The sequence below is a fragment of the Sturnira hondurensis genome, unplaced genomic scaffold, assembly GCF_014824575.4.
Source record: "Sturnira hondurensis isolate 20B ecotype Veracruz unplaced genomic scaffold, ASM1482457v3 Scaffold0013994, whole genome shotgun sequence".
In the NCBI taxonomy this organism is placed as follows: domain Eukaryota; kingdom Metazoa; phylum Chordata; class Mammalia; order Chiroptera; family Phyllostomidae; genus Sturnira; species Sturnira hondurensis.
The window spans coordinates 595,861-620,987 of record NW_028086625.1 but is presented as its reverse complement, the minus strand read 5'-3'; the positions used below and the strand labels follow the sequence as shown (position 1 = coordinate 620,987).

The 25,127-nt window shown below is 37.5% G+C and overlaps 1 protein-coding gene and 1 pseudogene across 2 annotated transcripts in view; both read left to right on the top strand.

Annotated features, from left to right (window-relative positions):
• The window catches only part of ZNF41 (zinc finger protein 41), a 51,557-nt gene extending 37,609 nt beyond the window's left edge, over window positions 1-13,948 (top strand). For both annotated transcript variants that reach the window (XM_037062375.1, XM_037062374.1), the window contains 3 exons: window positions 6,644-6,770; window positions 7,040-7,135; window positions 11,539-13,948. In XM_037062375.1, the coding sequence (XP_036918270.1) occupies window positions 6,644-6,770; window positions 7,040-7,135; window positions 11,539-13,586 (2,271 nt within the window). In that variant the 3' untranslated portion in view covers window positions 13,587-13,948. The remainder of the gene's footprint in view (window positions 1-6,643; window positions 6,771-7,039; window positions 7,136-11,538) is intronic.
• Window positions 13,949-18,494: 4,546 nt separating this feature from the next.
• Window positions 18,495-20,875, top strand: LOC118998353 (protein mago nashi homolog; annotated as a pseudogene).
• The last annotated feature ends 4,252 nt before the right edge of the window (window positions 20,876-25,127 follow it).

Here is a 25,127-nt window from a genome sequence, read left to right as displayed (position 1 = left end):
CACAAATTGTGGATCACTGGTAGTCTCCAACAGGTTGCCTAGGGCCAGTCTGGGACACCATCTGACATCACCAGGGGCAGATCCAGATAGAGAGGATGGGGTAAACACTAGATTCTACTGAGACGAATTCCACTGCAGTCTTCATGATTTGCATTATTTTCTCTCCTGCATAGCTTTTTAACATTCATTTCTTCTTCAAATCTGTGCCTATTAGGTTACTAGTTTTTGTTATGGTTTATTTCAAATCTCATATTTGCTCCTCCCTTCTCTTATACCCTTTTACCTTCTTCTTTCCTCTTCTTATTTTTGTTTTAAATTTTATTTTCTCTTTTGCTATAACTTATTTCCATTCATAATCTTACTATGTCTACCCCCTCCAGCCTCTCAAAACCATTTTTCTTATCATTAGTCTACCATCTGCCACCTTGCTCACCTCTGTCCTCCAGCCACCACCTTGCTCTGTCTTCTCTGCTCTGGCTGCCCATCTCTGCCCCTCATACCAGTCTGAATGAATGTTTCTTCTTGAACTCCTTGGTTGTTGGGCTTCCATACAGTTTAATTTTCAGGCACTTTTGATTATTTTTTGTTTTTAAATTGGTTGTTGTCCCTCTTTTGATTGTGTGAACAGTTTCTTAGGCTTTTCTTGACTTTCATGACACTGAAAGTTTTGAAGAATGTTTTTCAATTTCAGTTTGTTTCTTGCTTCTGCATAATTAGATTTGTGTTATTCATTCTTGTCAGGAACACCACAGAAATGATGTTGTGGCCTTCACAGTGCTTCATGTCAGAAGGCATTTAGTATCAATTTATCCCTTATTGATATTCATTTTGATCACCTGGCTAAGATGCTACCTGCCAGATACTCTGAAGTTACTATCTTTCCCTTTGTAATTAACAACTATTTTTTGGGGAGATCCTTTTAGACTATGTAAATAACCTATTTCTCATAATTTTGTCCACTGATTTTAATATCCACTGATAATTTTTGCCTGCAACAATTAATAGTTGCTGTTTCCCTATGGTGTATAGAAAACATTCCTCACTTTGATGCTGAAAGGACAGTAATGTGTGCCCCAGGCACAGTAAGCACACTTTGATTTGCCACTTGTCACTAGTAGGGACTAGAGCTGCTTGTTCCTATAAGTGGAGAAATGACTGACTGCAGGATTAGAATAGGAAGCGTACAAAATTATCTGGAGGAACTCAGTTCTGGAGAGTAATGAGGTACTCAAAAGATGGGGGCAGTCAAAAGCACAGAGGAGTCAAGTTGAAGGAGTTCTCTGGCCAAATCTGGGACAATTTGAGTAGCAATATAAATAATGATAGTAATAGAGTATAATCTGCTAAGTAGGAAATCACCAGTCCGCATGATAGGTAGGCAAGTGGGTAGGTAGGCAGATAGATAAGAAAGAAGTAAATGCTTCTTCTAATAGAATCCTGATCTTTCATGGTGTGCCCACTAACTTTTCCAATCTTTCTGAAGATAATATTGTTAATTTGTTACAAGCTTTTTATTTTGAAATAACTGTAAATTTATAGAAAATTGCAAAGATGGTACAGAAAGGTCCCATGTAACACTTTGACCAGTTTTGCCCAATGGTTACATCCTGCATCACTAGAGTACCGTATGTCAAACAGGAAACTGACATTGATACAGTGTGTGTAGTTTTCTGACATTTTACACATGTGTAGATTCCTGTACAATAATCCAGATATAGAACTATTCCATCACCACATAGGTCTACTGGTGCATTGACATTTTACCAGTTAGAGTGAAATATAGAAAACTTACCTGCCTTTAAGTCCCTTTACCCTCACAGTTTATAATAAAATTGTCTTAAATATTTCCTCTACATACATGGAGATCCACATCCAACAATGTTAGACTTTTTGCTCTGAACTTCGAACATAATTTAGAACACTCAAGAGCAAGAGGAAATTCTGTTGTATTTACCCATATATTTCTTCTTTCCATTTTCTCTTTTCGATGTTCCAAGAGTCCTTTTATCATCTCCTTTCTGCTTAGAGAACTTCCTTTAGCCTTTCTTTTAGGGTAGGTCTACTGGCAACACATTTTCTTAGTCTTCATTCATTGGGAAATGTCTTGATTTCCCCTTTTTTCTCTTTTTCAGTGCTTTTTAAATTTGTACTGATATTTTAGTGGGGGGAGAGAGAGAAGGAGGAGCATTGATTTTGTTGTCCTACCCATTCATGCATTCACTGGCTGCTTCTTGTATGTGCCCTGACCAGGGATTGAACCCATAACCTTGGTATATCAGGACAATGCTCCAACCAACTGAGCCACTCAGCCAGAGCCATTTCTTCTTTTAATAAGAGCTTTACTGAGCCCTGGCTGGTGTGGCTCAGTGAACTAAGCACTGGCCTGTGAACCAAAGGGTTGTTGGTTAAATTCCCAGTCAGGGCACATGCCTGTGTTGTGGGCCAGGTTCCCCCGTAGAGGGTGTGTGAGAGGCAACCACACATTGATGGTTTTTCCCTCTCTTCCTCCTTCCCTTCCCCTCTAAAAATAAATTAATTAATTAATTAAAAAAATAAAATAAGCTTTATTGAGATATATTTCACATGCCATACAATTTACCCAAAGTATGTGGTTCAATGTGTTTTTTGTATATTTATAAATATGTGTAACCATTACTACAATCAATTTTAGAGCATTTCTATCACCTCAAAAAGAACCCCTACACATATCCTTATCCATCACTCCCTTTCCTTGTTTCCCCCCCTCCCTACCTCTCCTAACCCTATGTAACCACTACTCTCTGTCTCTATAGACTTCACTATTCTGGACATTTTGCATGAATTGAATCATGTAATATATGATCTTTGTGTATGGCTTCTTTCACTCAACATAATGTTTCAGTGTTCATTCATGTTGTAGTGTGTATCAGTATTTCATTCCTTTTTGTGACTGTATAATATTCCACTGTACAGATATACCACCTTGTGTTTATCCATTTGTCAGCCAATGGAAGTTTGGATTGTTTCTACCTTTTGGATATTATAAGTAATACTGCGATAAACATTTGTGTACAAGTTTTTATGTGGACATATATTTTCATTTATCTTGAGTGGAATTGCTGGGCCAAATGATAACTCGTATTTAATCATTTGAGGAACTGCCAAACTGTTTTCGAAAGTGGGTCCACCATTTTACATCCCACCAGCAATGTGTGAAGGTTCCAATTTCTCTACATCTTCATCAACACGTTATTATCTTTTTAACTCTAGTCATCCTAGTAGATGTGAGGCGGTGGTATCTCAATGTAGCATTGATTTACATTTTCCTGATAATCGATGATGTCAAGCATCTATTCATGTATTTGTTAACTATTACACCTCTTTATTTCAGAAGGGTAATTTTGCTAGACACAGAATTCAAGGTTGACAGTTCTTTTCTTTCACACTCGAAAAATGTTGTGCCACTTCCTTCTTACCTCCACGGTTTTGATGAGCAATTCTCTGTTACTTCATTCCCGCTCCCCGCCCCCTAGGTAAGGTGTAATTTCTCTCTTGCTGATTTTATAATTTTTTTTCTTTTTTAAAAGATTTTATTTATTTATCTTAGAGGGGAAGGGAAGGAGAGAGAGAGAAATATCAATGTATGGATGCCTCTCGTGCACCCCCCGCTGGGAACCGGGAATTGGCCTGCAACCCAGGCATGTGCCCTGACTGGGAATTGAACGGCGATCTTGAGGCTCACAGGCCCGCGCTCAATCCACTGAGCTACACTAGCCAGGGCTCTCTTGCTGATTTTAAGATTGTTTTCTGAATTTAGATTTCTAAAGTTTGATTATAGTGTGTCTCTGTGTAGATTTTTTTGGTTTATTCTTCTGATGTTTGCTCAGCTTCTGGACTCTCTAAGTTGGTATCACTTGTCAAATTTGAGAAATTTTAAGCCATAATTTCTTCAAATACTTTTTCAGCCCCATACTCCTCCTCTCCCTCTGGGACTCTGATGACATGAATGCCAGATCTTTTGTTATAGTCTCATAGGCCCCTGAGACTGCTAATTTCCCCCCCAGTTTTCTTTGTTATTCAAATTGGATCATTTGTGTTTTTATATTGTCAAAATGTCTGATTTTTTTCCTTTGTCCTCTTTATTCTGCTGTTGAGCTCATCTACTGAATTTTAAATTTTTGGTTATTATATTTTTGAGTTCTAAAATTTCCATTCAGTTCTTTTCTTATATCTTCTATTTTTTGGCTAAGACATTCTATTTTTGTATTATAATGGCTACTTTAAAAATCTTGTCAGATAATTGTAACATCTGTGTCATCTTGGTATTGGTGTCTACTGTCTCTTATTAAAGTTGGGATTTTCCTACTTCTTCATATGATACCTGATTTTTAATTATGTCCTGGATATCTTGGGAAGTATGAGACTCTGGATATTATTTAAATCTTGTGTTTAGCAGGTCTCTGCTGACTCTGTTCTGCTGGAAAAGGAGAATCTCCTTCTTACTGCCAGGTGGAGGCAGAAGTTCAGGCATCTCAGAGGGGAATGAACACCTTGTTGCTGCTGGATTGGGGTGGAAATCCAAGATCTTCACTTAGCCTTATGGAGGAGAGGCCTCATTACCCCCAAGAAAGGATGAAATTCTGGGCTCCTTACTCAACTTTTGCTGATGGGAATGGTGGTGGGGGCCACAGTTTTCCTGTGATGCTTGGCTGGAATAGGGCAGTTATTATCAAAAATTTTCTTCCTTGTTGCATTTCCCCATTTCCTGGTCCTTTTGCTAGAGAGAGCAGGCTTTGGAGGGGTAGTTTTTGTCTAAGCCCATTGGCTTTCTGGGTTTCCAGCCTTCAAAGCATCTAGTCCAGGATATATGGGACAACAAGAAAACACAGGAAAACCACTATTGTGTCATTTGACAGATTCTAAGGTCCCTAGCCAGTTTACCTTCTCTCCAACTGACAGTCTCCTTTATTTCTTTTTTAATATTTTTAATTAATTAATTTATTTTTAGAGAGAGGGGAAGGGAAGGAGAAAGAAAGGGAGAGAAACATCAATGTGCAGTTGCCTCTTGCGCTGGCCTATGACCTGGCCCACAACCCAGGCATGTGCCCTGATTGGGAATCAAACTGGTGACACTTTGGTTCCCAGGCTGACACTCAATCCACTGAGCCACACCAGCCAGGGCTGACAGAGTCTTCTTATCTTTGTTTTACACATAATATCCAGGACTTTCAGTTGTACTTAGCAAATTGGAGCAAGGGAGAATCATGTCTATTCTGCTTTTATTCAATTGGCAATTTTTAACTTAATTTTTTTGAACAGTTAACACATTCATTTGGTTTTCTTACCCAACACCTCAGGTCTCTTTAGTACAGAAAACTGGTCCTGATTAGTTTGTGGGTGGAGTATATCTTTAAAGATTATGCAAATAAAAACAACAAAGAAAATATCTTTAACATTTTTCCACAAAGACAGTAGATACTGTTATATCAAACACTGATTTTTAAAAAGTACTGTTTTTTATCTTTCTGTCATGAAATATTACACACATTTTAAATAATGCTGCTGTAAATATTCTTGAACATGCCTCCTGCTGCATATGTACACATATTTAAATTGGGCATATTTCCATGAGTAGAATCACTGTGTCCTAGTGTATGCATGTCTTCAGCATTACCAGATGAAGCCAAAATACTTTCCAATATGTTTGTATCAATTTACATGGCCCATGGGTAATGGGAAAGTTCTCATTGTATCATATTCTCTTCATTATTTTGTATTTTTAGCCCTTTTCATTGAAGACATTCTTAGGGTTGTGCAGTGGTATCTCACTGTGGTTCGAATTTGCATTCTTTGGTTAACTAAGGTTAAGCCCGTGTTGTGTGTCTATTGATGCTTTGAATTTCCTCTTTTGTAAAATGCCCATTCAAATCCTTTGCCCACTTTTTACTAGGTGGACTCTTTTCTTTCTATTGGTTTGTGAGAGTTATTTATATCCTCTAAATAAGAGCCTTTGTCAGTAATATTTGTTGCAGGTATCTTCTCCTATTCTGTGGCTTTCCCTTTTTCCCTCTTATAATGCTATCTTTTAAATGAATAGAAGTTTTAAACTTTATTATAGACAGACTTACCAATCTTTTTCTTTATGGTTAATGTTTTTTGTATCCCATTTGAGAATTATTTTCCTAAACCAACATCATGAAGATATTTGTCTATATTGTCTTTTAAAGTTTTTATTGTTTTGCCTTTCCCCCATACAATTCTTCCAAATGCTTTTAAGCACCCCTTGTGTCTTCCTGTGTTGGTGTTCAAGTCTAATTTTTCCTATATTTTATTCAACTCTATTGCCATTGCTTAGCACAGAATTGACCAACAAATGTATTATATCTTGTTCTTACATTAACTAGAGGACTTAAAAAGAACCCATTTTAATCCCCATTTTTGAAAAAACAAATGACTGAATGAATAAGTGAATGAATGTAGTGCACAATGAATGTCAAGATACTTCAATAAGTTTTTTTCTCAGAAAATAAAAATGCAAAACTAGGTATTGAGTGAAAACCCTATGATACATTATAGTAAAAGTCATTTAAAAGAACTTCTTATTTATCTTCCCATTATACCCCCTGCTCACCATGTTGTTTTGAACAGGATTGTATTATTACAGGTCTCAGTATCATTCAAGGATGTGACTGTGGACTTCAGCAGGGAGGAGTGGCAACACTTGGACCCTGCTCAGAGGCGTCTATACTGGGATGTGACACTAGAGAACTATAGCCACCTGCTCTCAGTTGGTAAGCACAGCCACCTATGTGTCTGTCAGGGGCCTCAGTGAGGCTATTTGCATTCTCAGCTGCTGAGTGTTCTGGGTCACTGCAAGTGTGTGTTGATATTATTGTCCTTGATTTGTCTGACACTCTTCAGTCCTTTTTCACCTCCATGATTATTACTTAATTCCCAGTGAAATATGATTACTTTTCTGAAGAGCAAAATGAAATTGTCATTGAAAGGTCCCTGAAGTCCATTTTGCTGAACTCAATCTTGTATCATGTCCTCTTAACAGGGTACCAAGTTCCCAAACCTGAGGTCATCTTCAAGTTGGAGCAAGGAGAGGGACTGTGGACATTGGAGGGGGAAACTCCACATCAGAGCTGTTCAGGTGAGTGAGAGTGGCTCAGGAAGATGGGGGACATGGAAATAAATCTCACTTTTTAAAAAATTTTTTACTTCTTTTTTTATTTATTTTTATTTTTATTTTTTAAGATTTTTATTTATTTATTTACCTTTAGAGGGGAAGGGGAGAGGGAGAGAAACATCAATGTATGGTTGCCTTTTATGCATCCCCTGCTGGGAGGTGGCCTGCAGGAAACTGGCCTGCAACCCAGGCATGTGGCCTGACTGGGAATTGAATCACGATCCTCTGGTTTGCAGGCTTGTGCTCAATCCACTGAGCTACACCAGCCAGGTAAATCTCACTTTTGTAGGAGACATTGGTACCTTCCAAAGGCTATGAAGATAGCTTGTCTTGGAAGCTGTAAACTTTTGTATTTGCTTGGGGGATACTTGACAGAAGACCCTCTGATACCTGAATGTCATCTCCAGCTATGACCCAGCTATTGCCACATCTCTTCTGTTGGCTTTTTGACAAGAAAGCTGTCTCCAGTCCTGTATACTGGATTACATACATACCACCCTATGTAATCTAGCACCTTTTTATACTTCCTACTCCACCTCCATCCCCCTTATCTTAGATTCTTTCCTTGTACATTCAGGTATGTTTAAATTTCTTTCCTTTTATTCCAATTCCCCATATCCATTACTTATGCCTCCTCCCATGGGTACCTGGTCCAATGTATTTGATCTTTGAATTGTGTGCTATTTCTCTTAAAGCCTGAAGTATTGGTTTATGAGTATGTACTTTTAGTATATATAAATTATTTTCTGCAATATTTCTTAATTTTGTTCCTTTTTTTCACTTGTTATCTCTTGTCCTTTTGATGAGAGCCATTCTAACAGGTGTGAGGTGATACCATTATGGTTTTGATTTCCCTGATGATCTGTGGTATTGGGCATCTTTCCATGAACCTGTTGTTCATCTGTATGTTTTCTTAGAAAACTTTCTATTCAGTTCCTCTGGCCTTTTTAAAATTGAGTTGGATTAGAGGGGTGGTGTTTGTTGGTTTGTTTTGTTATTGCATTATGTGAGTTCTTTACATATTTTTAATATTAACCTTTTATCAGATGTATGATTTGCAAATATTTTCTCCCAGTACATTGCTTTTTACATCTCCCAACATTGCTTTTCATTTTGCTGATTGTTTATTTGGCTTTACATTTTTAATATTTTCTTTATGTTTAGCACATTTATTGTCTTCATTGAATCTTACACTATTCTGTGCTGTTTGTCAAGATGATACATTTTCACCCTGTGATCAGGTATCAATTTCCATGAAATGGCTCTTAATTACTTCAGCATATATGGCTCTTTCCTTTTTCTCTTCCTCTATCTCATGGGAATTTAGAGATAAAGCACAGGATTTTAGACTGTGTGGTGACAGGCTTTTAACTCTGTTTTTACAAAGTTCCCAGAATTAAGACCTTGTTTCTATTGTATAATTCAGGGTCTGATCAGAAGAGAGAAACCACATACTAATTTGAACCGGGAAGTTTAACAGAAAGAATTATTAGCTATAATGAGATTGAACTAACAAGGGTGGCTAGCAAAAGTAAAGAGAACTCTGAAGAATAAAGAAATAGCTACCATTGTGATGCAGCACCCAAGCAAATGCTTCCCCTACTTCCAAGGGATGAGATCCAGACTGTGCTGCGAGGGCACAACATGGCTCACAGCATGACAGAAGAATTTCTGTGGTGCCATGCTGGCAGGGATTGCTGGAAATCTTCCCTCTGGGATTTTAGAAAGTGGATCATGGGGAGGTGCCTTGCTGGAGGTATTACACTACCAATCATCTGAGCAGGGTGCCAAGGTAAGCCACTGGGTGCTGCTGGCTGCAATACACTGTAGGGGCTGGGTGCTGGAGAAGTCACCCATTACAGACAGGAGCTGAGCTCTAAAGAAGCCACCCACTCTGCGAGACCTGGTGCTGGGGAAGTTGCATGTGCATCATGAGCCAGATATGAACAAAGCTGCCCACACTGCTCTTGCTGAGAGTGTGCTAAGTGAGCTTACTAGAAAGAGGAAGCAAAACCACTTCCCCCTGTGATGTCTCTCCATTACTTTCCACTGACCAAGCTTGTCATTGTGCCAGCTGACAAGGGAAAAGCATATGTAAAGAGACTCAGATCCATTTTTGTAGAGTGAACAAAGAAGCATAAATTTGGAGTTGAGAAGCAATAAATTGATAACTGACACACTTATTCTTTAGTTTCCCAAAGTGAAGTATGGAAATTATTTAGTAAATTTAAACTTAAATTTATTGAATTTGGGGAGATACAGGAGGATATTTTACTCTCTTTCAGAAGGATTGTTCAAGTGTCTGCTAGGAGGCATTCAAAGAACCATAGAATATATTTGGAAAGGGAAGACAGCTGCATGATATGTTAATGATTTCAGTCTTTGTGTATTAATATTTTCTGTTATAACACAGAACTATGCCAAATTGAGTATCAATGTGTGTGTGCCATATTTCTTTATATATTCATAGCAGATACAACCTCCCCAGAAATGTACTGAAATTAGAAGTAATATCATGGGCAATCCATTTTGAATATGCACAGAGGATTAAAACAATAAGCTTAACATAAATGTATATCCCCTCATATAATAATTCTGAAGTGAATGGGTTCATTCAACAAGTCAGCCTTAATCCTGACATATCACTCATGGACCATGTTCCAAATCATTGTTCTGCCATCTCCTAGGGCATTGTTGTCAATTGCATGGTTTATGTTGGGTCATTATTGCATCCAGTGGGGAGGGAAAGGAGGAATACAGAAAATTTGTCCACTGTCTTAAGGCCTGACATGGAGGTTGCACATATCAATCACTTATGCTCATACTCCACTGGTGAGAACAAAGTGAAGATGGTCAATGTAACACCCAGCTACATTCTGTTACTATAAAATAAGAGATAAATTGATTTTGATGGATGGTTTGAAGTTTCTGCAAGAGATGGCTTTCCTTCTATTATTTTACTCTTGTTAAAAGCATATATTTCTGGGACCAAAAAAACCCACTTGCTGCTGGCTATAGAAGTGGAGCACAGATACCTATTTACTGTTTCTCTATGTCAAGATGGCTGGTATTGTAAGAGTTTTTCTTATATATATAAAAGAATTGATGTTTGATGCACATAAGTTTAATATTGATGCTCATAATGGTTCAGAGAGAAAAGCAAGAAGCAGAGAGATTAGTAAGGTTCTAGAGTTGATATGTAATAAGGACATATGGAATCTGTCTGGAAAAAGTCCAGCCATTGTTAATATAACGAGAACAGTTTGTGCAACATTGATGTAACCTGGCAGCCAAGGAGAGTGGACTGGAATGCACATGTGTGAATAATGATGACTTCACTGTACTAGTCAGTGGGGGGTAGACACCATTGAGTGACCATGTGTACTCTGTGACCATCACATTCAAAATGATAGAGTGAGTAGAGCAATGATTCTGCATCAGATTTTGCTTTAAGCTTGAATATTCCTCTATGGAAACTAGTAAGATGACTCAGAATGCCACAGATATGGGCAACTGGTGGTTGGCAGCTTCATCACAACAACATGCCTGCTCATGGATCACGTCTTGTGCAGTTTGTTTGTGAAACATCAAATCACCCAGGTGATTCAGCCCCACTACAGCCCAGATTTGGTGCTCTGTGACTTCTGGCTTTTCCCAAAACTAAAGTCACCTATGAAAGGGAAGAGATTTCAGACCATTGATGAGATTCAAGAAAATATGGTGGGGCAGCTTATGGCAATTAGGAGAACTGTGTGAGGTCCCAAGGTGCCTACTTTGAAGGGGACTAAGGTGTCATTGTCCTATGTACAATATTTCTTGTATCTTGTATCTTCTTCTATAAATGTCTCTATTTTTCAAAGAACATAGCTGGATACCTTCTGGATAGACCTTGTATAATCTGAAATATTTATTGCATGCCAGGCTTCCCTTCAACAGACTTTAGTTTCTTCTTCTGGTTATTCTGTTCATTATCCAGACCTTCTACTAGTGGATATGGATTCCCAGGGTTCAAATCCCATCTCTCTCACTTATTTGGCTATTTGATCTTCAACAAGTTACATAACTTATCTGTGTTTGTTTTCTCATCTGTGAAACACGATTGGTAATGATAGCTACCTCTTAGAGTTTAGTGAGGATTAAATGAGCTGTTATGTGTAAAGCACTTGGAACAGTGCCCACTACATCACAAATGTTATATAATTGTTTTATATATAGTGCGTGTTCTACAAGAATTTTATATTGCTGCATTATCACTATTTTCATTATTGTCATATGGACTCTGTGTTCATCTTGTTTGAATTACATGTATCCTCTATCTTCTGCTAATTATTCTTTGAGTCATTTTCACTTTCCCTTTTTCTTTTTAGATGAAGATGTTGGGCAAACCCAACAACAGAGAATTTCTGGAGAAGTTTTATTCCAATGTGAGAAATTTGGTCAATCCATAGAAGATTCATTGTGTTCCATTTTAGAATTATGGCAAGATAATGACCAGCTGGAGAGAGATCAAGAAAAGCAAAATAACCCTGTAAGTCATGTGAAAGTATTCACTAAAGAGAGGGGCTATGAATGTAAAAACTTTGAAAAACTAATTCATGTGAGTACCAAGATTGTTCCTTCAATTAAAAGACTCCATAATTATGACACATTTGGAAAGGGTTTGAAGCATACTTTAAACTTACATAATCATAATAAAAGCAATGCAACAATGAGCCTTGATAACATTTTTGGAAATGGCAACAATTTTGCCTATAGCTCTTCCTGCACTAAGAATGACAATGCTAATACGGGAGCAAATGCTTGTGAACACGATCAATATGGAAAACATCTTGGCCACAAACAAGCTCTCACCCATCATCAGAAAATTCACACCAGGAGGAAACTTTGTGTATGTACTGAGTATGTGAAGAGCTTCACCCAGAAGTCAGATCTTTTTGAGCATCAGAGAATTAATGCTGGAGAACAATCCCATGAATGCAACAAAAGTGATAAAGTCTTCACCCAGAAGCCCCAAACTGATGTAGCTCAGAGTGTTTATACAAGAGAAAAGTCCTATATATGTACTCATTGTAAGAAGGCCTTTACTCTCAAGTCAAACCTCATTACGCATCAGAAAATTCATACTGCGCAGAAACCCTACAAATGCAGTGAATGTGGAAAAGCCTTTTTCCACAGATCTTATCTCTTTAGACACATGAGAATTCATACGGGAGAAAAACCTTATGAATGCAGTGAATGTGGAAAGGGCTTCTCCCAAAATTCAGACCTCAGTATTCATCAGAAAACTCACACTGGAGAGAAACTCTATGCATGCAGTGAGTGTGGGAAAGCCTTTACAAGAAAATCAGCACTCAGGATGCATCAGAGAATTCACACAGGAGAGAAACCCTACATATGCACTGAATGTGGGAAGGCCTTCATTCAGAAATCACATTTCAATACACATCAGAGAATTCATACTGGAGAGAAGCCTTATGAATGCAGTGACTGTGGGAAGTCATTCACTAAGAAGTCACAACTCCATGTGCATCAAAGAATTCACACAGGAGAAAAGCCCTATATATGCACAGAATGTGGGAAGGTATTTACTCATAGGACAAACCTCACTACTCATCAAAAAACTCATACAGGAGAGAAACCCCATATGTGTGCTGAATGTGGAAAGGCTTTTAGTGATCAGTCAAATCTCATTAAACACCAGAAAACTCATACTGGAGAGAAACCCTATAAATGCAATGGTTGTGGAAAAGCCTTCATATGGAAGTCACGCCTCAAAATACATCAGAAATCTCATATTGGAGAGAGACACTATGAATGTAATGAATGTGGGAAAGCCTTTATCCAGAAATCAACACTAAGTGTGCATCAGAGAATCCATACAGGAGAGAAACCCTATGTTTGTCCTGACTGTGGGAAGGCCTTCATCCAGAAATCACATTTCATCGCACATCATAGAATTCATACTGGAGAGAAGCCTTATGAATGCAGTGACTGTAGAAAATGCTTCACTAAGAAGTCACAACTCCGTGTGCATCAGAAAATTCACACAGGAGAGAAACCCAATATATGTACTGAATGTGGGAAAGCCTTCACTGACAGGTCAAATCTCATAACACACCAGAAAATCCATACTAGAGAGAAACCCTATAAATGCAGTGACTGTGGAAAAACCTTCACCTGGAAATCACGCCTCACCATCCATCAGAAATCTCATACTGGAGAGAGACACTATGAATGCAATAAATGTGGGAAAGCTTTCATCCAGAAAGCAACACTAAGTATGCATCAGTTAATTCACACAGGAGAGAAACACTATGCTTGTACAGAATGTCAGAAGGCCTTCACTGACAGATCAAATCTCATTAAACACCAGAAAACTCATAGTGAAGAAAAACTTTATAAAAGCAGTGACTGAAAAAAAGCCTTCAGCTGGAAATTGTAACTGTGTATGCATCAGATGGCTCAGAGTGGAGAAGAGTAGTGCCTGATGCCACAATTGTTGTGCATGGGGAAATAGATGCACAGACTACAGGTGAAGTGAACAGAATGCAAACAAAGCCAAGTATCCCCCAAAACCAAATAACTGCATCACCACAGTTGATACACAATTCTACATGTAGGGAGACTCTTCAATAAAACCTTTCGACAATAGTCCTGTTTGGTTTCATGACTCATGCAGGTGGCTCTCAAGCTCCTGCAAATAGTAGAAATAGGGACCCCAGAAGATTATTTGTAATCTCATATGTTTCACTTTTTGAATAAAGGACTTTATAAATTTAGCATTGATTAGTTCTTCATATCCTGGAATGTAAAAGTATTCACTATTGGACAAAGTTTTTCAAATTTCTAGGGTGGGGAAAAATATTTTCATTGTCTAAATACCTGCAGGGCACAGAAGTCAAGGCAAAAACCTACTTCAGAATGCAAATCCGTGAGTAGAAGCCAGGAGTTTTTGTGATCATTGACATTTAAGACACAGAAAAGACTGCCATGAACTATTCTTTCTCTTCCATTTGAGAAGTCACGATGGTATGTTTCTTAAAAATGAAATTTTAGCCCTGGCTGGTGTAGCTCAGTGGATTGAGCACAAGCCTGCAAACCAGAGGATCGTGGTTCAATTCCCAGTCAGGGCACATTCCTGGATTGCAGGCCAGTTCCCTGCGCCATTTCCCAGCAGGCGACGCACAAAAGGCAACCATACATTGGTGTTTCTCTCCCTCTCCCCTTCCCCTTTAAAGATAAATAAATAAATAAAATATTTAAAAATGAAATTTTAAAACTTAAAGTTAAGTCTGACTTCATGCATTGGCAAATTAAGCAAAGCTCTAGCTTATGTTACAAAAATACAGTTATTACATGTTGCACACATCTAAAGGTGGCAATTATTCCTACATTAATTCCATGATGTGGCAACAGGTGATGATTCACACTCGAAAAAACCATGCATAGCTTCTAACCCGTACCCCCAAACCTACAATTTACATAAATTGCATGCTGCAGACTTCTTATCTCTTTAGTGACTGACCTTGACCCATGAGACTCTGGACTTCCAGTCTCATCCACTGAAGCCTTTGCTTTCTTTGGGATTCTTGTTTGAAAAAGAATGAGTGAGAAACTGGGTTTTAATACATAAAGTTTTAATTTTGTTTTTCTACCAATTTGATTAGATATATTCATTTTCTATATGCATATTAAGACTACTTTTGTGTGGATTGCTATGGGATAGTCATTTTGCATTGTAGTTGGCTAGTTTAAGGTATGATTAAAGCTTATGATAGTTGAATAACTGGAAGACTTTTCTAGAAAGAGCATTGCTTTCTTTAAAGCACTGATATATAGATACTTTCTCATTTTCTCTTAAATGTTTTTAAACAATACTCATGAGAAAGGGAGTTTTATTTCTCAAATGCAATTTAATTTTACTAAAGTATAGTGCATACAGAAAATACATATGTCATAAGCATACAGCTGAATGAATTCTCACAAACCAAAAATACTCAGATCAAGAAACAGAACATGACCAACACTCTAGAAGCAATCTCTTTGCTCCCTTCCAGGCCTTACTACTACCTCTACAAAGGTAATAACTGTCCTGACTTTTAACAGCATAGATTGTTTTTCTTTTTTTGCATTTTATATACATTAAGTCAAACAATTATAATTCATATTTCAGTGTTTATCTTCTTTCATTCACATTATGAATGTTAGATTCATCTATATTGTTTAATATAGTTGTAGTTAATTCATTGTTGTGTTATATTCTACTATGTGAATATGCTATAATATATTTATCCATCCTACTATTGATGGACATTGGGACAGTTTGCAGCTTGGGGTTATTAGGAATAGTGCTGCTATAAATATTTTAGTACCTATCTAATGGTGAACATATTTATGAATTTCTGTTAAGTATATATCTAGAAATTAAAATGTCAGGTCATAGGGTATCCATATAATCTGTTTAGTTTATAAAACTAGTTTTCCAAAGTGGCTGTGACAATAGGAAATTGTGAGGCAAATTGTAGTTACTCCAAATTTTATCAACACTTGGTATTTTCTATCTTTTTTAGTTTAGCCATGATGGTGGCTATATAGTGATATCACAGTGTTGTTTAATATTTATTTCATTGTCCTCCAATCCCACCATAGTATCTCTCCAAGACCCCACCACAGTCCTCACATGGCTGTACCATATTATATTCCACCTTCAATAAAAGCAATTAATAAGTTTAATTCTTTTAAAAGAAATTTATTATATTTTTCCATTACTGTTTGATCCCCGTATACCCTCCTCAGTTTAATTCTTCTCACACACACAAAAGACCAAAACTAGATGGTTTAATTGGTTAATGGCATCAAACACTTGTGAGATAAATAATATCAATGCTCCATAAAATCTTTCAGAAAACAGGAGAGGGGAATACTCCCCAATTCTGTGAGGGAGGTATTACCCTGATACTTAAGCCATACAAACATATCACAAGAAAAGAAAACTAAAGACCATTATTCAGCTAAACAATAACCCACAACCTTCAGACCAACTGAAAAGGGGAGGGACTCACATAAATAAGTATAAAGGACACATGGACAATAATTAAGGTGGGGGCGGAAATGGGAGGGAGGTGGGGAGCACTGGGGGGGCAGGGCAGGGAATATAAAACAGAAAACTGTACTTGAATAAGAATTAAATTAAAAAAAAATAAAATAAAATTGTAACAAATGCCAAAAAAAGACCATTATTCCTAATGAACATAGATGTAAAAATCTTCAACAAAATACTAGCAAACTGAATCCAGAAATATGTAGACATATACATCATGACCAACTGGGGTTTATTTTAGCGATGCAAGGCTGCTTCAAAATTCAAAATCATGCAATATAATCTATCATAATAGCAGGCTAAAAAAGAAAAATCACATGATCTACAGGTTCAGTACAACTTTCTCCAATTTCCAACAAGGCTTTCTCTCCTAGAAATTCATAAGCTAATCCTAAAATTTATACAGACATAGAAAGGACCAAGAATAGCAAAAAGAAGTTTGCCAAAGAAGAACAAACTGGGAGGAAATTCACTTCCTAATTTCAAAATTATTATAAAAGTATAGTAATCAAGACAGTATGGTAAATGGGATGGGGACAAAGACATATTCTGTTGATGGAATAGAGAGTCCAGGAGCAAATCCTCATACTTATGGTAAAAATATTTTTTATAAAAGTGTAAAGGTAATTCAATGGAGAAAAAAACAGTCTTTTTAACATTTACTGAAAGAATAATTGGATATTCACACACAAAAAGATGAATTTAAATCTTGTTTAACACTATACTAAAAATTAACTCAGAATGGATCAGAGATGTAAATGTAAAAGTTAAAATTATGAAAGTTTTAGCAGAAAACATAGGAGAAAAATCTCTGTGTCTTTGTATTAAGCAAAGAATTCTTAGAGAGTATACCATGAAGAAAAGAATGATAAGTTGGACTTCATCAGAACAAAAAAGGTCTATACTTAAAAAGACACTATTAAGAAAGGGAAAAGAGAAAACAGACTAAGAGAAAATATCTGTAAATCATGTATCTGATAAAAGACTTGTATCTAGAAAATATAAAGAACACAATAATAATAGAAAGAAAAACAACCCAGTTTAAAAATGGGCAAAAGGCCCTGACTGGTTTGATTCCATTGGACAATATCCCACAAGGTGAAAGGTCGCCAGTTCAATTCCCAGTTGGGGCACATGTATGGGTTGTGGGCCAAGTCCCTGGTTGGGGCTTGTGTGAGAGGTAACTGATGGTTGTTTCTCTCACACATTGATGTTTCTCTTCCTCTCTTTTCTAAAAAAATTAAAAAATAAATAATTTTTAAATGGGCAAAAGATTTCAAGAGACATTTGCAACCTAAGTGCCCATCAGTAAATGAGTGGATCAAAAAACTGTGGTACATTTACACAATGGAATACCACACAGCAGAAAGAAAGAAGGAGTTCCTACCCTTCGTGACAGCATGGATGGAACTGGAAAGCATTATGCTAAGTGAAACAAGCCAGGGGGTGAAAGACAAATATTATATTATCTCACCTATAAGTGGGACCTAATAAGCAAAACAAACAAGTAAGCAAAATACAACCAGAGACACTGAAATAACAATCTGAAAGTAACCAGAGAGGAAGGGGAAAAGAGATAATATGGGACAATGTGGGGGACCATCAAGGAACATGTATGAAAGACAGACGGACAAAGCCAAAGGGGGTGGGTTTGAGGGTGGGAGGCAGAGATGGGCAGGGTGGGGTGGCATGGTGGGGTGAAAATGGAGACAATTGTACTCGAACAATAAAAAAAGAAGATATACAAATAAGTATATGAAATTTGCCCCACATCATTAGTTATAAGAGAAATTTTAATGAAAACCACAATGAAATACCACTTTTTTTGTACAATACATATACTAAAATGGCAATCATGACAAATGTTGGTAAGGATATGTAGAATCAGAAACTTTTATACATTTCTGGTGTGAATGAATTAAAATGGTATAGCCACTTTGGAAAAGTCTGGCAGTTTCTAACAAGTTGATTATAAATTTGCTGTAGGACCCAACAATGCCATTCCTATTATATACCCAAAAGATATGTAATGTGGTCACACAAGCACTTGCACTTGAATATTCATAAATGCATTATTCATATGAGGCAAAACATAGAGACAATCCTAATATCAATCAATTGGGGACTACATAAACAAAATGCAGTATATTTGGCAATAAAAAGGAATAAATACTAATTCAGGCATACCTAGTTTTACTGGGCTTCACAGGTGTTGCCTTTTTTTTTTTACAAACTGAAGGCAAGATCAGTAGAAAGATTATGACATTTTTTGTAATACTTTATTACAGTAATCTAGAACTGAACCCACAGTATATCCAAGGTGTGCCTGTAAATACTACAACATGAGTGAACCTCAAAAGTATTATGCTAAGTGAAAGAAGCAAGACACAAAAGATCTAATATTGTATTTGTACATTGCATTTACAGGAAATGTCCAGAAAAGTAAAATCTATAGAGATCAATAGATTAGCAGTTGTCTGGAGGTGGGAATGAGAACAGTCATTAACTGTAAATTAGTACAAGGGATATTATTGGGGTGATATAAATGTTATGGAATATGATTGTGGTGATGGTTGCAACTGACTAAATGTAATAAAGGCCATTGAGGTGATCCTTAAATCCATTCCTGTTTAAAGGAGTCTCTACCATAACATCTGTTGCCACCTATAGCTAGAATAAAGTGTCTTGGAGCCTGTTATATACTTAAGAATAAACTTTTGTTGGATGTCACTGCCAGGCACCCAATGGGACATTGGCTGAGCCTTCGGCAGGCTTTCTGGGAACAAAAATGGTTATGGCCAGCAATTTCTACCTGCACTACTATTTAGGACACAAAGGCAAATTTGGACATGAGTTTCTAGAATTTGAGTTTTGGTGGAACAGAAATTTAGACATGTCCACAACAGCAATGACAAAAATGATTTGCTGATCAGAAAAGAGGACTATGTACAGAAGACTCATGTGAAGAGAATTACTGATGACAGTGAAATTACAAAAGAAGATAATGCTTTGTGGCCTCTTCTTGACAGGGTTGGCCAACAGAAGCTTGAAATTTGAATTGGAGATTAACACATTTCTTTTACTACATAAAAAATAGGTGATCTTATTGATGTAAATCAGTCAGAGGATTCTGAAGGCCTTTGAGTATTTTACTGTTTGGTGCAGGATATAAAATGTTTAGTTTTTAGTCTTACTGGATTACATTTCAAGATTAAACCAATCTGCTCTGGCTGGTGTAGCTCAGTAGATTGAGCATGGGCCTGCAAACCAAAGGATTGTGGTTCAATTCCCAGTCAGGGCACATGCCTGGGTTGCTGGCCAGTTCCCAGCAGGGGACACATGAGAGGCAACCATACATTGATATTTCTCTCCCTCTCTGCTTTCCTTCCCCCTCTAAAGATAAATAAATGAAATCTTTAAAAAAGATTAAACCAATCTAAGTTATATGTTTTTTTAAAGATTTTATTTAATTATTTTTAGAGAGAGGGGAAGGGAGGGAGAAAGGGAGAGAAACATCAATATGCAAGAGAGATACATCAATTGGTTGCCTCACATATCCCTAACTGGGGACCTGGCCTGCAACCCAGGCATGTGCCCTAACTGGGAATCAAACCAGCAGTCCTTTGGTTTGCAGGCCAGCACTCAATCCACTGAGCCACACCAGCCAGGGAGGGCTAAGTTATATGTTATTTGAATTTGTTTTTATATTTAATTAAAGTTTGGGTAAGGGAGGGTTTGTCATTTACAGTATGGCCATTTTTGTGAATGTGAAGCAAATACAACTTTTTGTATGCAAATTGAAAATAAGAAAATATATAAACAACCCTGGTTGGTGTGGTTCAGTTGGTTTGAGCATTGTTCTATACACAAAAAGATTGGTGGTTCCACTTCCCATTCCTGGTCAGGACATATCCTGGGTTACATGCAAGAGGCAATCCATCAACGTTTTTTCTCTCACATTGATGTTTCTCTCTCTATCTTTCTCTCTCTCTCCCTCCCTCCCCTCTCTCTTTCTTTCCCTCTCTCATCAATGGAAACATGTTCTCTTGTGAGTAAAATTATACACACACACACACACACACACGGATTTAATGGTTATCTTCACTTGTGTCCAACTGGGTTGGACAGTCCCCATGCACATTAAACTCTGTAAATAAAAGCCACCTTTTGTTGAAATTTTGCTCCAATAAAATTTACCAAAGCCTGAAAAATATATTTAAAATTGTTTTAAAGAAAAAAGAACAGCCCTGACCAGTGTGGCTCAGTGGATTGTGGCATCACCGCAAAGCAAAAGGTCACTGTTTCAATTCCTGCTGAGGGCACATGTCTAGGTTGTGGGTTTGGTCCCCAGTCAGGGCATGTATGAGAGGCAACTGATTGATTTTTCTCTCTCACATCAATGTTTCTCTCTCTCTCTCTCTCTCTCCATCCCTTCCCCTCTCTCTAAAAATAAACAAATAAAACCTTCACAAAAATAAATAAAAATGAAAAAGAATATATTTTTGTTTTTTTGAATCATTGAAATGTACAATTTAAAGATGGAATGTAAATTACATCTCAATAAAGTCTCTTTTTCAGTTATTTTGGCTATTCTAGGTTCTTGACACTTCCATATGAATTGCAGAATAAGTTTGTCCATTTCAACAACAACAAAAAAGCTACTATGGTTTTTATTGGAATTGGTTTTTTAATCATTTTTATTTTCAATTACAGTTGCCATACATTATTGTATTGCTTTCAGGTGTACACCTCACTGATTAGACATTACAGAACTTAAGTGATCATCCTGATAAGTCTCACACCCATCTGATACCATACATAATTATTAGACTTATTGACTACTTTCCCTATGCTCTATTTTACATGCCTATGACTTATTCTGTAACAACCAATTTGTGTTTCATAATCCCTTCACCTTTTTTGCCCATCCCTCTAACCCCCTCCCATCTGGCAGCCATCAAAATGTTCTCTATATCTATTATTCTGTTTCTGTACCACTTGTTCATTTATTTTGATTTTTTAGATTCAATTGTTGATAAATATGTACATATTGCCATTTTGTTGTTCATATTTTTTATCTTCTTCATGAAGAAGACCCTCTAACACAGGGGTGTCCAACCCATGGCCCACAGGCTGCATGTGGCCCAGAATGGCTATGAATGCAGCCCAATACAAAATCATAAACTTACTTAAACATTATTAGATTTTTTCTGATTATATGTCACAATGTCACATAAAATAAGTATATGTACAATAATGTGTAAAATAAATGTATGTACAATGACATTTTACTAGATATGTACATTTTCTATATTAGTGATCACAAACCTGGGACCTGCTTGACGATTTTAAAAGATTATCAAGCCCTGGTTCGTGTGGCTCAGTGGATTGAGTGCCAGCCTGCGAACCAAAGGGTCACTGGTTCAATTCCTAGTCAGGGCACATGCCTGGGTCATAGGTGGGGTCCCTGGTTGGGGACACATGAGGGGTAACCACACATTGATGTTTCTCTTCCTCTTTTTTTCCCTCCCTTCCCCTCTAAAAATAAATTGAAATCGTTAAAAAAACAATTATTGAAAGGGCTGCTGCATAATGAGGTTATTATGTAAGGGCTTCTTTGCTTATCTGTGGTGGCAAACATCATGAAAATTATGCATAGACCTTTTTTTTTTGCTCATCAGTTTTCATTAGTATTTGTACATTTAATGTGTGGTCCAAGACAACTCTTCTTTCTCCAGTGTGGCCTAGAGATGCCAAAAGGTTGGACAACCCTGCTCTAACATTTCATATAATACTGGTTTGGTGGTGATGAACTCCTTTAGCTTTTTCTTGTCTGGGAAGCTCTTTACCTGTCCTTCAATTCTAAATGATAGTTTGCTGGTTAGAGTACTCTTGGTTGTAGGTCTTTGCTTTTCATCACTTTGAGTATTTCTTGCCATTCCCTCCTAGCCTGCAAAGTTTCTTTTATTTTTTTAATTATGTAATTATTTTTAAGTACAGTATTCTGTCCACTACTCCCATCCCATCCCACCCCCCGTGCTCCCCCCCCATTTCCACCCTTCTCAGTTGTTGTCCATGTATCCTTTATTTATGTTCCTCTAAAATCCCTCCCCTATTTCCCCTGAAATTCCCTCCCTTCTGGTTGTCAGCCTGTTGTGTATTTCAGTGTCTTTGGTTATATTTTGCTTGCTTGTTTGTTTTGTTGTTTAGCTTCCTGTTAAAGGTGAGATAATATGGTATTTGTCCTTCAACACCTGGCTTATTTCACTCAGCATAATGCTTTCCAGTTCCATCCATGATGTTGCAAAAGGTAGGAGCTCCTTCTTTCTTTCTGCTGCAGAATTCCATTGTGTATATGTACCATAGTTTTTTGACCCATTTATTTACTGATGGGCACCTAGGTTGCTTCCAACTCTTGGCTATTGTAAATTGTGCTGCTATGAACATTGGGGTGCATATGTTCTTTGGCATTGGTGTTTTAGGGTTCTTAGGATACAAACCTAGCAGTGGAATTGCTGGGTCAAAGGGCAGGTCCAATTTTAGTTTTCTGAGAAAATTCCATACTGTTTTCCATAATGGTTGTACCAGTCTGCAATCCCACCAACAGTGGACCAGAGTCCCCTTTTCCCCACACCCTCTCCAACATTTGTTGTTTATTGTTTTGTTTATGATAGCCATTCTCACCAGTGTAAAGTGGTATCTCATTGTGGTTTTAATTTGCATCTCTCTGATAGCAAGTGATATTGAACATCTCTTCATGTGTCTCTGGATCCTCTGTATGTCCTCCTTGGAGAAGTGTCTGTTCAAGTCCTTTGCCCATTTTTTAATTGGGTTAGTTGTCTTCTTAGAGTGAAGTGGTGTGAGTTCTTTGTATATTTTGGAGCTTAAACCTTTGTCTGAGGTATCATTGGCCAATATGTTTTCCCATACAGTTGGTTGTCTTTTTATTTTAATGCTTGCCTATAAATTATCTTGAGTTTTGTTCTGGGACACAGCTAAGTTACTTGGAAACAGTTTAATGTTTACAGGTCTTGCTTATATAACTTTTAGATCTATCTAATTAATCCCCACTACTGAGACAATAGCTTCCTGAATTCTCTACCCAGTGACCTATTTTTCCAGTCTGGCTAGTGAGAATAGCCCTGTGTGAGCATAGATACTATTTGCTCTTATCCTTTCAGATGATTCTCTCCCTGGCTTTAGTTTCCTCATACACATGTCCTGATCAGTACTCTACAGAATACTCAAGGACACAGAATACCTAGGCAAATCAACTGGGTCTTCTCTCTGTGAAGTTTTCTCCGCTCTGATAGCTTGTCCTATAAATTCTTGTTCTCCTTAGACTTTCAGTTCTTTCTCAATTTAGGGAATTGTTCTCCTTAGAGTTTCAGTTCTTTCTCAATTTAGGGAATTCACCAACATCTTCCTCAGGTTCCCCTCTTGCCAATGCCTTGAAATCCCTCTCAAGGAAATAATGCTGGACCAATCATAGGGCTAACCTCATTTGTTTCCCTTTTCTCAGAGATCACTGTTCTTTATTGCCTGACATCCAGTGACTTGAAAACAATTTTTTCCAATGTATTTTGTCTATTTTTGTTTTCTTTGTTTATTCCAGGCATGAGGGTAAATCCAGTTACTATGACTCCATCTTGGCAGGAAAAGATCACAGGCAGGAATTTATAAATGTGGAGAATTGTCAGTGTAGCTCATCAATACAAGATATATTCAAAATGGTGTAATTTTATGAATAGGGAATATTATAACCTGGGTTTGTGACAAGTATGCCAGTGAACTTGGTCTATGAATGGGGAACTTGTATCTTAAGTGCTCATCAGTGTGAGGTATAGTGAAGAGTATTTAAGAAAGGGGATGTATGGCCCTGGCTGGTGTAGCTCAGTGGATTGAGCATGGGTCTGCAAACTAAGGGATCGTGGTTTGATTCCCAGTCAGGGCACATGCCTGCGTTGCAGGCCAGTTCCCAGCAGGGGACACACGAGAGGCAATCATACACTGATATTTCTATCCCTCTCCCCTTCTCTTCCCCTCTAAAGATAAATGAATAAAATCTTTTAAAAATTCTTTAAAAAGAAAGGGGATATATGTCAATGTAGATTTCTCCTCCTGGTGGCAGAAGAGGACATCAGAGGAACTGGAAGTATGAGAAGCATTTGGTTCATCCTAATTGGCTTTGAAGACAAAGAGGCCCATGTGGTGAGGCATGCAGCTGGCCTCTAGAAGCAGAGAGCAACCACTGGCTGTCAGCCAGCAAAGAATTGGGAATCTCAGTGCTACAACTGTAAGGTACTGAATTGCCAATAACCTGAATAAGGTTGGAAATAGATCTTTCTGAAAGCCTCCAGAGAAGGGTCCAGTGTGGCAAATACTTTGACTTTGGGTCTGTGAGACCATTAAGCAGAGAACTCTGCCAAGTTCACTTGGACTTCTGACATACAGAACTGTGAGGTAATAAATGGGTGTTGTTTTAGGCTGCTAAGTTTGTGGTAATTTATTACACAGCAATGGAAAACTAATATAATATTTGCCAATTGGGTATTTGTGAAAGAGGGAATATGCCACACTGAAGAGAGAGGACTTTTCAAGGGAATGATTTACAAAAGGCTTGGGGATTTGTCATCTGTAGTCTTGGAAATTGTAGAGATTTATAAACATTAGGATGTGACCATAGCAAGAACTGCATAATGGCAAACTGTTAGGGGTTGAACTGTGTCCTCCAAAAAGATACATTGAAATCCTAACCCCCAGTACCTCAAGATGTGAGCTTACTTGGAAATAGAAAACAGGAAAATTATCACTTGGGGAATGGTTGTCCTCAGAAGTCTTTGAAAATGTTAGTAT